Source organism: Scomber japonicus, chromosome 9, assembly GCF_027409825.1.
Source record: "Scomber japonicus isolate fScoJap1 chromosome 9, fScoJap1.pri, whole genome shotgun sequence".
Taxonomy (NCBI): domain Eukaryota; kingdom Metazoa; phylum Chordata; class Actinopteri; order Scombriformes; family Scombridae; genus Scomber; species Scomber japonicus.
Window position 1 is genome coordinate 4,716,877 of NC_070586.1, and position 13,873 is coordinate 4,730,749.

Genomic DNA, 13,873 nt, shown 5'->3' on the forward strand with positions numbered 1-13,873 from the left:
TAGACGTCAGTGACAAATGGCTGCGAGTAACAAAAGCTTTAAACAACAGCAGAGTTTCATTAGAGGCAGCGGGGAACACACACACACACACACACACACACACACACACACATACACACACACACACACACACAGACACATGCACACACACACGCACAGTCACTGTATGTTTATACTGCTATACTTGTGAGGACCGTCAGTAACATAAACCTAATTCTAACCTTAAACCCTGAAACCACGTGAGGAGATTCACAAACACTCACACAGTCCTCAAACTAAACAAGCAGGAAGCAAAGAAAGAAGAACTGCAGACTAACGGGAAAATTAAAGACTCTCTTGGTAAATTTAGTGTAAACATGTTGAACACGGTTACTGGGGATTTCCACCGGGAGCGTTACGGTAGCGGAGCTCTGGGAGAGAAATCTGCCTTTTAAAATGAAGTTGCACTGTTAATACAGTCATTACGGCAGCCCAATCAAATCCCAACGAGAGCCTTAGTCTACCGTAATCACTGTAGTAGCAGCACAATCAAATCTGAATGACAGCCTTTAGTCTACCGTAATTACTGTAGTAGCAGCACAATCAAATCTGAATGACAGCCTTTAGTCTACCGTAATTACTGTAGTAGCAGCACAATCAAATCTGAACGAGTGCCTTTAGTCTACTGTAATTACTGTAGTAGCAGCACAATCAAATCTGAACGAGTGCCTTTAGTCTACCGTAATTACTGTAGTAGAAGCACAATCAAATCTGAACAAGTGCCTTTAGTCTATTGTAATTACTGTAGTAGCAGCACGATCAAATCTGAATGAATGCCTTTAGTCAACCGTAATTACTGTAGTAGCAGCACATTCAAATCTGAAAGAGTGCCTTTAGTCTACCGTAATTACTGTAGTAGCAGCACAATCAAATCCGAAAGAGTGCCTTTAGTCTACTGTAATTACTGTAGTAGCAGCACAATCAAATCTGAACGAGTGCCTTTAGTCTACCGTAATTACTGTAGTAGCAGCCCGATCAAATCCCAACGAGTGCCTTTAGTCTACCGTAATTACTGTAGTAGCAGCCCGATCAAATCCCAACGAGTGCCTTTAGTCTACCGTAATTACTGTAGTAGCAGCACGATCAACCTCAGTAAACGTTTTCAAAATGTGTTTATGGTCTCAATCGCTAGTTTAAAGCCTTCTTCAATGCAGTATGATGTTCATTTGGGACATTTTGGCCTCCCTGATTTTATATGTGACGATAAAGCAGGGTATGCATTAGGGCGTGGCTACGTCCTGATTGACAGGTTGATTGACCAATGTCCTCGAGATCCAGCCCTCGTAACCATAGCAACCTCCCCGCTCCACCCACGGCCCCGCCTCATGCCCATATAAGTAGAATCCGTGTTTTTATTTTTCCCAGCATGCACCTGAAATTTTCAAGATGGCGCTGCCTAGATTCGATACTATTGGCTTCCGAGCAGCAGTCCACAAACCAATGGGTGACGTCACGGATGTTACGTCCATTTCTTCTATACAGTCTATGGGTGGAAACTGGGCTTTAGTAATGTAAGACCACATTTCCCATCAGCCCCTTTTCCCTCCGTCCTTTCATTTTACCTTAAGGAGGAAGCACATGTCAGTTGTTACCTGTGACTGAAGTACAACATACTACTCAGCCACTGTACATCTTTAATTGAGCAGAAATGAAGCAAAACTCCCTGCTGATGGACGTCTTAACATCTGCGAACCCAGACAAACCGCAAATCTGAAGCTGCCAACTTGTCTTTTCCCAGTTTACTCTGCACATAACAATCATAATATATAACTAAAAGCACAAAGACAAGAAAGCAGCTCTTAAAAGGTGACGTTTTGAGTAACTTTAGATTTATTTTTGGTCATTTTTAGCCTTTATTTTAGGGTATTTGACATAGAAGCTGACAGGAAACAGAGAGAGAGAGAGAGGGAGGGGGTAACATGCACCAAAGGTCCTTTTTTTGGAGCCGAACCAGGAACGCTGTGAATATGCTGCATGTGTGATAACCTCTCGGCTATCAAAGTGCTCTAATGTTTTGAATAACTTCTTGAACAAGTTGTTTCGTCCAGTTTTTGACTCGTCTGTTTCTGCTGCTCGCTGCATCGTGGGACAATAATATTCTATCCGTGATGCTTCCTGTGTCTGGTTTGAGTAAATCCTTATGTTGTTTGTTCAGTGTAAACAAACTACAGACTCTGAACCTTATAGAATTAGTGTACAGTCTGGATCTGTGACAGAGTTTCTTCTTTCTCTCTGTTTGCTCTAAAAAACAACAAACAGCACTTTCTAATTATTCTGAATGATATTCCTCCATCTTTGTTGCTTAGCGCTCTTTATTGGAATGTTATCACCTGTCAATCAAACTGTGTGGTTGTCACGGTTACGTCTACTTCCATATATGGTGAACACAAGTGATTCCTTCTCACTACTCACATCTGCTTTCTCTTTTTTATGTCATTATTGATAGAATAATGAATACTTAGTCATACATCAGCTTTACATGACTTCATACTTCTGCCACAGTTTAATGGCTCTGCCTGGAGAATTAGTTTATCTGCTAATATTCACACAACAGGATGGAAACAGAATTGGTAATTCACTTTTTTTTGGTGCATATTTTTGTTCATTTAGTCAAAATTTGAGCTACATTTGAATGGAATCTTATTTTGAAGGAAACAAGAAGATAAAATAAAGTTTAAAGACTAAAAAAATTAAATTAGACTTGTTAGGGGTTTAGATACGTTGCTTATTACTTAAATACTTACTTAAATTTACAGATTGACAAACCACAGAAGATCATAATTCTTGTGTTTACAGTGAAAGTCTGTTTTATGTTAATTCAACATAATCAGGAAAAGTAAAAAATGTACTTTCATGTGTGTTAAAGAAGAACTGCTGCATTATTTTTAGGGTTTTAGAAAAGGAAAATATAAAAGGAATAAATAAAGGAAAATAAAATATATAAATCACTTGAGTTAAAGACAGAAGAGAAACAAGGACTTTTAGTTACAAGTTGCTTTTTATTTTGCACATTGATTAATTTATGCATACATGTGAGAATTTACATGCTGGTTTAATTGAATCTTTACTGATTCAGAGACAAACAGAAACTAGTTTGTGTTGATAAAGATCTGAGGGGTAAAAAATATTCTCAATTCGGAAAGTATGAAACTAGAAAAAATGAAAATCAATACATCATGCATGTATGAAATGAACATGCTAATGATTCAGATAAAAGCAGAAGAGCCACACACACACACACACACATACACACACATACACACACATTAAAGTGCTTACATGCAGAGAATAATAAATGAGGCCGTTTCCTTTGATTCTCGCAGTCATTTACAGCATTGATTGTCTGTTGGCTGTATGGACAGCAGAGAGGGCCGCTATTGGCTCAGGTCATCACCTTATAAACACACTGAACGCCTCCTCAATACAGTCACACTGCATCACCACGGATGGATGGAGGGATGGATTAATAATGAACACAGAGAGAGAGAGGGAGAGAGAGATGGAGGCTGAGGGAAATCGACTCTTTTTAACTGCTTATTGTTGGTTCTTTGTTGTGAAGTCTTCAGATATGTTGTTGATTTATTTATTTAGTTTTAACTGTTTAATATTTATGGTGATTTTGCGTTCAAAGTCTGAACTTTTCACTTTAAATTCCAGGAGAAGAAATATTTCTACTATTTGTTGAACACTTTTAATCTCTTGAATTGTTTGCTGATGTTCTTTCGAGTCATGAAGTTCACATTTTGTCTGCAGGTCAGCATTACTTCATTTTGTCTAGAAAAAGACAAATAAATACTGTTGCAAGGGTAAAGTGGGAGCAGGACCATGTACTGAATGTAGTATAATTTACTACTTTATCCTCTTTTGAAGCTTGGCAGTTGAAGCTTGTGAAGGGCTTGATAACTTCATTATTAAAATCAGGTGTGGTAGATCGGGGAGATACCTAAATGAAGGCCCAACACTTCAAATTGAATGGTGGTACTTTTTTTTTTTGACAGTGTTACATGACAAATTGTCTGTACTATACAAGCCAACTCCTTGCAATGCAATCAGTGCTGAGTTGTTGCTACTGTAATATAAACTTCGTGGACTAATATGATGTTTAACATTTCAAATTTCCCTATTGTCTTGTGTCAAGTATGGTGTGCCTCAGAGGCCAATTTTATTCTCATGATACATTCTCCCTCTTGAACAGATCACTGAAAAGCATGCTGTTTCTTTTCACTAGTTAGCTTGTTAGTTAGCAACAGTACTATCTCTCTTTCTGCCTTCAACATGTAAGAAATTATATAAACAATGCACGCATAAGCGTAAACAACAAGGTGTACGTACACATTCACCTTCCAACATTTCACTAGTGGCTTGTTATACTGATTTCCAAAACTTAATCAACCTGCCTTTTAACACTATATGTGTATTTCTAGCTAAATGTTTATATGCTGCCTCAAAAGACACTTGACTAATCTAAACTAAACAAAGCTTTGACACTATCATCGCTATTCTCATCTGACAGAGGTCTCTTGATTTTTGCCATAATCTCTGCTGCATACTCTCTTATCTGTCTTAGCTACCTGACACTGACATTTGTTTTTGCTATCTTCATCTGTTGGTGCCACATTGTAGAGGTTGGAGGTGTTGTCAATAGTTTTATGGAAGTCTTTGTTTTTTTATATCGTGGTCGTCTATAGGGGAAAATGCTTTTTAGGTCATAGGGGATTTTTTGTTACCGCACTTTGAGTGACCACTTAGCTGGATAGCATACATCCATGAGTATAACACAGGAAACAGCTGTTCATTTCCTGTTTCCAACCACAGGCGTTACATTTCCAACCGCAACGATAAAATTTTTATTGTAGCCATGATGACTAAGGTGGCCTAAATTTAAGAAAGCTGTAGCTGTAACTTTCATCCACATCACATGTTTCTCTAACCCTTAACAAAGTGACCATTTGAACCCAAACCATGATCTGTCTAGACCTTAACCACAGTGCTGTCACATCATAAAACATCATTATAGTCTAACAGTGATGTGTGACGGTTTTGGAAAGCACAGACAGATGATGCTGTACTGCTGATTACTGCTGATGGGGATGCCAGTGTTGTTCTAGAGTCACATGATCAAATTATGTATTTGGTCGATTAATTTGGAGGATTTTGGAGGAATTGAGGTTAGTACCTTATCGACACTGTGGCTAAAATGTAAAGTTTCTCCTGATGGTGGCACCAGAGGAAAGGTAGGGTCATTAAAATAAAAAGTCTTCATTGTCTGGAAAATGTGATCAGTACATTTCATGACAGTTTGGCAGTTAGATTAAAAATTTTTCATGTGTATAAAATAAACTTGCTAGAAGAAAAGGAAGAATTGTTGGGATTAATTGTATGAGGATCGTGTAAATTCACATAAACTTCAACTGCAGTCTGGTCCGTGCTTGTTGAAATATGTTGCTCTGGATAGATGGCTGTAAAAGTTGAGAAAAAACTTCTTCCTCCTTTCTTTGTCTAAACGGAGTCTTTTAGAGGTTTATGTTTCACGTCCATGTCTCTTGTTTCATGGACTATCTTCCACTGTCACACTGAAAAAGTATTTTTAGACATCAGAACTTGTTTTTACGGCTGAGACGTTGGCAGACGGAGCAGGGAGGCTTTTAAGCAGGTGTAAATCAGGTTTGTATAACGTTTAACACCCAGCAGGCCGGTAATAATCACAGCTCCGGCCTGACTGCGGATAAGAGGCTAATGATTTGTTGCTGCGGTTTGTTTAAAACATTTTAAATCAACTGGAGTTATTTTCTTTTTGTCTCAGCTGTGAGTGCAGAACTCATAATCATTTACAACTCACAAAGCTTTATTCTAAATTCTTGAACTGAAACACAATCACACAATTATGTGATGAATCTCCAAAAATAAACAGAGTTTTGACTTTGCTTTACCATAAATATCCTGATACCACCTGTACTTTTACAGCTCAACACTTTAATCTTTGGGTATGAAAACTCAGCACACATTCAAATGAAGGTTGTTTATTTTCAGCTCGATGACAAAAAACTGTTTGACACGTTCTTCTCCCAAAAACATTCTTGAAATGAGACTTTCCTTTCACACTCATAACTTTTTCCTCAATTTAAAATCTTATTTAAAAAGAAAAAAAAAAGACTAGATAATATATTTTAAATAACATTACAATTTCAATTGGTATAAAATCAAAGCCAAAAACAAATTGATGTCCTATAAATACAAGTTAATGAACTATGAATAAACCACTTTTTTCTTGGTCTATTAGGTTGTCCAAATGTTAATTTACATAAAAAGCCAGATTGTTTTTTTCCCTTTTTCTTACTCTTTAACTTACATACTGTAGAAAATGAACTTAATACAAGTCTGGACACTGAGAAGATCATAATCAAAACATATTTGATAACAGGACATGAACTATGACATAATGTACATTTTAATGGTAGTGTCTTTAAACTACACAGATGCATTTTCCACTTTATTGTATTTTTTAAAGGACATGTTTAATGTAGTTTGCCCCAGTTCTTCATTGGTGTAAAAGCAACTGAAAAATGTTGCTGGTGGGAATTAGTTCATATGACAGAGAGAATAAATATTGAGATGGACCAGAATGAATTAAATAAACAATAAAAAGAAATAACCATAAAAATGAAGATTTTTTCTTACCTTTGTATGTACACATTTGAATATAAAAATGAAATGAAAGGACAAACCTTATACAATCCATATATAAAACATGGTAATTATATAAATATAGTGCATTGTTTAAATTAAGATGTTTTTTGTTGAGTTGATAGGAAGTCACAAGATGGATTAGTATCTGTTGTTGTGGCCTTTTACAGATGAAATATCATCACTGTACTGTACTTCTAACTGTAACCCTGTTTTTTTTTTTAAAGCAGGGCATAAAAGTTATTACAGTAACTGATCTTAAACAGAGCAGTCCTCTCTGTATATGCTTTTAGACCTGACCCTGTATATCTGTGTGTTCCAGATCTACGATTCAGAGGGGACGTTACAGCACTTTATCGATGGTAATGATCCCAGTAAGTCCAGCTGGATGAGGTATATCCGCTGTGCCAGACACTGTGGGGAGCAGAACATGATGGTCGTACAGTACAGGTAGGAACAGATTTACTTCTCTCACTAATGTGGTGGGTGTTTCCAAAAGTGTCCTCTGTGATCCTCTCCTCTCTATAGTGAGATGCATTGGGTACACTGTGGAGGTCAGTAATAATGCCCTTTTTTGATTGATCTATTTACCTCAGCGATTTACTCTGTGTGCAAAATTGAAAAGGTTTGTGTGTCTGTCTACGTGAGTATGATGAGAACTCACTGACATGTAAAGTCTCATTGAATTTCGTCTTCACCTCACCTGGAAAATGTGTCCAGTCCTCTCTGGAAAAATTTTATCCTCCACTGCATCAGTCCATCTTTCTTTACCTTCCTCCCTCCTTCCTTCTTTCCTGGCTCCCGCCCTCCCTCCTACCTTCCTTCCTTCCTTCCTAAAAAATACTAATGTAAAAATAAAATACTTGGTTAACGCAAGCTTTGGTACTGTGAACCGATATTGCGTAATACCATAGTGGCAAAAACACCATTGGTTAGTCACACCAAGTTATGGATATCATGAATGGCTACTGTTTACATTGATGATGTATTGGGCGTGTGCTGGTTTGCTGAAAATGCATTGATTTAACTGTGGCTGTTCCTGCTTGTACTGTTCCTCCCAGCATTTTTTTAAACTGATCCACTGACCAAATAGTATTTCCATATCTTGCTGTGTGGATGTGTTATTGTTGAAGAATAGCACATTTACTTAATATGTCTTCATAATATAATCTTCCCACTGGTCTTTCTGTGGAAAGCTGCTCATGTGAAGCAGCAGCAGCACAACATTTTTTGGGTTTTTCATCTGCAGTAACTCTTCCGAAACAGCTAAAAATGATCAGGACTGCTTTTAGCGGATATCTGAACCCACAGAGATTCGGTTCGGCTACAAAACTACTGAAAGCAGAACACAGAGAAGTTTTTTTAAAGAGCAGCATTCTGTCTGGCCTTTTAGCAAAGACGTGTTGAGTCGTGCAAGACAGCTTATTTGAGGAAGGAGATTGTAACAGGTTGGCTGCAGTCATCCGTGTTACCAAGCAGGACCATAGCAACCATAGCAACGAAGCTCGGCACGACTGCCCCCCCCACTGTGAGGCTGTAGTGGAAACACATGTCAGCACAATGAGGTTTGGCTGAAAAAGACCAAACCAAGCGAAAAACAACCTTAGTGAGAAATTCAAAAAAGACTGTGACAGACATTGGAGAAACCAAAGCGCTGTTACAACCCAGACCCCTCAACAAATAAATGACACCAGAACTACACCAGCTTTTCTCAGGGTTGTCTCATTGTTTTTCTCCTAAATCATCAGAATATTTGAATGATGCTATGGCCTAATTATGTGAACATTTTACACACAAGACCATGTTGGCAGCTGCTAACTGGCTACCATTAGCAGGTATGTTAGCTATTTCAATCAGTAATCTAAAAGAAAAACAACAGGATCCCAAAGGAATACAGAAATGCTAGAAGTCATAATGAGAACTGGTTTGTTGGCCCAAATTATTACATTCTTTCCATGAACATACATTCCAACATATCTAATACTACAATGTCCACAATGGAAAGTGTCTTACATTACATCTGTTGAATGGAAAAAAGGACAAAAATCAGCCAGGAAGCAGTTAAGATTTAAATGTAGTATAGTTTATTTGAAGACATTTCCAGACTGAGTAGTTATGATGATTACTAATATGGCTAATAGAGGCGTAACTCCTTACAAATAATAAATGAAAAAAAATCATACAATTGACAAAACAGTGAGTGATTTTAATTAAAGAAAAAAAATCATTTAATCATAATGAATTTATTCTCACCAGAAAGTTGCCAAAAATATAGAATATTTAAACTCATGACAATTCAATTGAATTATGATATTGATTTATACTTGATTAATAACATTAATAACAGGAACTTGATTTGATTGTTCACACATTTTCAAATAAATGAATAACCATAAAAATGTTTTACAAATTTAAAAAAGTACATTTCTTTTACCATAGTGACAGAATACCATGTGTTACTCACACCAAGCCATGAATAGCTGGTGTGCTGGTACAGTACAGATGTGTTTCCACCACACAGCAGCGTAAAAGAAGCTGTTTACATTGATGTATTGGAAAATCTTCCTCATCTAGCTAAAGGCCCATTTATGCTCAACGTTAAATACGGATACAGACGGAGCCTTCTGTCCGTGCTCTGCGTTCATTTCGTCCGTATTTCTGCACGTTTCCATAAAGCTTATGGATACGGACCAAACGGAGCAGTACCACCGGAAACCATGGGGGGGGCAGTGTTGCTGTCACTACTCAATACGTAGCTCTAACAATGGAGGAACTTTTTGAGGAAAGGTTGTGTGAGTTGGTTAGAAACTTTAAACATATTGTTTTTGTCTTTTATGCAAGAGCAACATTATCAATATCTCCTCCACAGTCGCCATGTTTGTTTTTGAGTTTGTTGTTGTTGTCATAACCTTTTGACTCTGTGCTGCCCCCTGGTGGATGTATTGGTTAACATCCATGCCAACGTAAAGGACGCATGGAAGTATGTGAGCAGTGACGGTATCATTTTTGTACGTACATTGAGCATAAATGGACCTTAACTCTGGCTACTTCTGCTTGTACTGTTTTTAATATAACACTCATCTCATTTAATCATAATGAACTTATAATAACCAGAAAGACACCCTAAATATAAAAAAAATAACAAACAACTATTGGATATTTAAACTCTTGATTAACAACATTAACAACATGAACATGATTAAATTGTTCAGATGTTTTTCAAATAAATGTAAAACCATAAACAATATTAAAATATTTTAAAAATATACTTTGACCTATAATGCAAAATGATGATCAAACATAGCGTCCAGCTGTCCTTTGTTAATCTGTGTTTATAGTGATTAAACTTTTTTAAAACTAAACTTTACACATTACACACTAAATCAAAGAAAATATGTCATAATGCTATATAAACATAATAATAATTTAAAAAAAAAACTGTAAATAACTGTTCACAGAAAGAATGTGTTTGGCTTTCAATTGCCCAGCATAGATATGTCCACATTTGTCCCTATATATCCATTTACAGACTATGTTATTATATTTCTAATTAGTTAGAAGATGAAGCATTGGTTCAATGACAACAATAATGAACAGAACAACATCCATCACAGTACATCCTCTTGTGTCAGTTCTTGTAGGTCCTTTTAGGTATCATTTATTGTTTCATAATGTTCTTGGTGGAGATTCATTCATTCATCATGGTCCTGATTTACTCTTTCGTTCTAGTTATATTGTCATCAAGAGTTGAGTTTTAGTTCCTTATTTTTTGTTCACTGCCTGGTCTCAGATGTTTTATTTCCTTCAGACACCTCATTTCCTTGATGTGATCCTCCTCCTGATTCATGATTTTTTCGTCATACTCTTTCAGATCATTTTGGTCTTGGATGTGATCTTCCATCAGGCTTTTTATTTTGTCTTTCTGCTTGTTTTCCCTTCCCTCTATATCCTCATCTTGTTCTTGAGGTGGTCTTCCTTCAAACCCATTATCTTTTAGTCATATTCTTGTCTCAGATTGACCCTTTCTTTTTTTCTTTCTTTCTTTATGTTCTTGCAGTTTGTTCCAAGGGTTGTTATTTTCTCCTCATATTTTTGTTGTTGAGGTATTATTTTGTTAGTTACTCTGTTGTTAGTTAATTTGTTTTCTAGTTCTGTTTTTGCTTCAGATCTCCTATTTTTGCATCATCGTCTTGTTCAAGGTCTGATATTTTGGCTTTTTTTTGATATTAGCTTTTTCTCATTATGTTTCCGATGCTTGGTTAACATGCTACAGATGCTTTATTTTAGTGTTTTGTTTTTTGCTTCGGCCATGGACCTGTAATTTCTGAATAGGTGGTTATGCCATTGTTACTTTACATAATTAGGGTCTGACTGACACTGGAATTTTGGGGCAGATGCTGATATTCTGACATCGATATATTAGCCAATAATCTTATTCATACAGAATAAATACATGAACACACATATTTTGCAATGATCCTTCAAATGTCAAACACTTTTTTCTCTTTTTTTTCTTGGGCAAAGAGGTACATAAATAAGACCATTTTTCAAAACGACTTCAACAATAATATCATTATTAAGATATTTGTATGCCAGGTATTGGTTAAATGAAGTAAAGTATAAGACATAAAAACACACTTTCACACTAGTCCTGTTTGGAAAGTTTCCCTAAAATATTATTAATCCAAGATAATTCCCTTAAAGTAAAGTGTAAATCTCACATTTGTGTATTGTCTATAAGTCACAAATGCAAAATGGGATTTATTTTTAAATTTTTTAAATCTTTTTTAGTGTACATGATAATACGTTGTAAAAGTAAATCAAAGAGCTACCACAGTCTTTCAACTAAAACTTTGTTCCTGTTGTCAGAAAACATCTTATAAGATGCTGCAAGCTGACTTCACTTCTGCAGGTTGTTTCACATGTTCCTGTATCCAGTCATTTATTTCTTCCTCATGCACTTTCCTCAGCTGATCGATTTCTTTGTGTTGAGTAGTAAGTTTGAATCTCACAAAATGAATTTCTTGTTCCTGTTTTTTCTTCAATATCTCAAAGTCTTTCTTAAATTCTTCGTTCATGGTCAGCTGTTTTATCATGAGATCATGGTTTTGTTGGTGCTTTTGCTTCACATCCTCCATTTCCTTGTTGTGCTTCTCCAACAGAGCTACAAAGTGTGGCGTGCATTTGTGTTTGAGTTCAGTGTCTTCAGCCCGCTTTCTTGCCTCCTCTTCATATTTCTTCTTCATTTCCTCTACTTTCTTGTGAAAGTTGTCTTCAAATTCTTTCCGTTCTCTTTGTTCCTGTTCTTTTCTAATTCGGTCTTCTTTTCTTCTGCGTTCATCTTCCTTTCTTTCTTGCTCATGTTCCTCTCTCAGCTTCTTCAGTCGTGTTTGCTCTTCCTCTTTTCTCCGTTGATCTTCTTGATATCGTTTCTCCCACATTTCGTTTTGTTCCTTTTCCCAAGCCTCTCGTTCCTTTCGTAGTTCTTCTCTGTTCTGCATCAATTTTGTGTCCACAGTTGTCTTGATTCTTGCTTCAGATTTAATACCTCTCTCTACAGATAAACTTTTTTGTTCCCACTGTTGTCGCTGAATTTCTTCTTGATTTTTCTTCTCTCTTTGCTCCTTTTCTCTTTTTTCCTCTTCTATTTTCTTCCTCTCCTGCTCTTTCTTAATGTGTTCCTCCTTTTGCTTGAGTGCTTTGTCTTTCTCTGCTCTTTCTTGTTCAATTTTTTTCTTCTTCAGTTGCATTTCTTCTTCGTGTTTTCTTTCAAGCTCCCTCTTCTGTTTCTGGATCTCTCCTTCTTTCTCTTTCATTATCCTTTTCATTTCCTTTTGTATGGCTGCCTCAGCTTCTTGGAACATCTTTGAGGTATAGTAGTCTCCACCATTTTTCCTCACCAGTGACTCCACCTTGGTCAGCAGCTGCTTGACTTGATCACGATTCTTTTGATCCTTGTTATTGAAGACCTGGCATCTTCCTCCACATTCCATCATCAGTTGTTTGACAAAGTCTTCGCTGTCATCTTCTATGTAACTCTCAATGGTTTGGTTTCTAAGATCATCTCCTCTGGTGAATATGATGATGATGAAATCTTCTGACTTTTTACCAAAAAACTTCTTGATCAGCTCCACGGTTTCTTTTTCCTCCTTTGTAAATCGACCGATATGCAGCACCAGTAAGATTACATGAGGTCCAGGAGCCAACATGCTGACACATTGCACAAGCTGAAGTTGAACTTCCTCATTGGACAGAGTCGTGTCAAACAAGCCGGGAGTGTCGACAACAACAACATGTTGGCCATCAATCTTGCCCTCTTCTTTTTGGCAAAGCTTGGTCACGGACTTCATGCAGGGTTTCGACCGAAAGTATTCTTTGCCCAAAATGGTGTTTCCAGTGGCACTCTTCCCATTGCCAGTCTTCCCAATCAGCACCATCCTGAGACTCTCGGGTCTTGTTTTTTTATAACCTGCCATTTCACATTCAGAAACATGTGTTGCAAACTTTTTCAGCCGAGGTTTTGCAATCATTTCCTTTGTGAAGTATCTGGGGCCCACAACTCTCATCTTTTCTACTGTATCAAACACATCAGAGACCTGCTGTTTGCTGTTGATGTTGAGAACAACATATCTTCCTCTAAATCTCTGACAGAGCTCCTGGATGTCCTTATTTTTCTTTAGAAACACATCAACATCTGTAGCTGTCTGGTCTGAGTCCACAGTGAACACAATCATGATGAAGTGATTAACTCGAGACCCAAATGTGTTCTGGATGGTCTCTAACTCTCCCTTGTCTTCATCAGTGAGGGGATCTAAAGGAAGAACCAGGATGAAAGCATGGACACCCTCAGGATTACAGAGTGAAATGGATTTGAATGATTGCTTCCTCGCTGCCTCCTGAGGTTTTCCATACAAGGCAGGCAGCTCCACCAGAGAAACCTGACGTCCACACACCTCTCCCTGATGTTTAACACACTCTGATGAGCTGGTACCAAACTTTCTTTGTCCCAGAATGGTGTTAGCAACTGAAGCCTTCTCAGCCCCAATGTTCCCACACAATACTAAGTTCAGAATTGGTTTTGTACCTTTATGTGCCTCTATGAGATCATCTCTCTCAGTACAGTTTAGATGTTCTCCCTTGTTGTCACTCA

At 37.2% G+C, this 13,873-nt stretch overlaps 1 protein-coding gene across 1 annotated transcript in view; it reads left to right on the forward strand.

Annotated features, from left to right (window-relative positions):
* LOC128364322 (putative histone-lysine N-methyltransferase PRDM6) overlaps positions 1-7,177 on the forward strand; it is a 36,175-nt gene extending 28,998 nt beyond the window's left edge. The window contains exon 3 of the mRNA XM_053324864.1: positions 7,017-7,177. Coding sequence (XP_053180839.1) covers positions 7,017-7,177 — 161 coding nt within the window. The remainder of the gene's footprint in view (positions 1-7,016) is intronic.
* Positions 7,178-13,873: the final 6,696 nt, after the last annotated feature.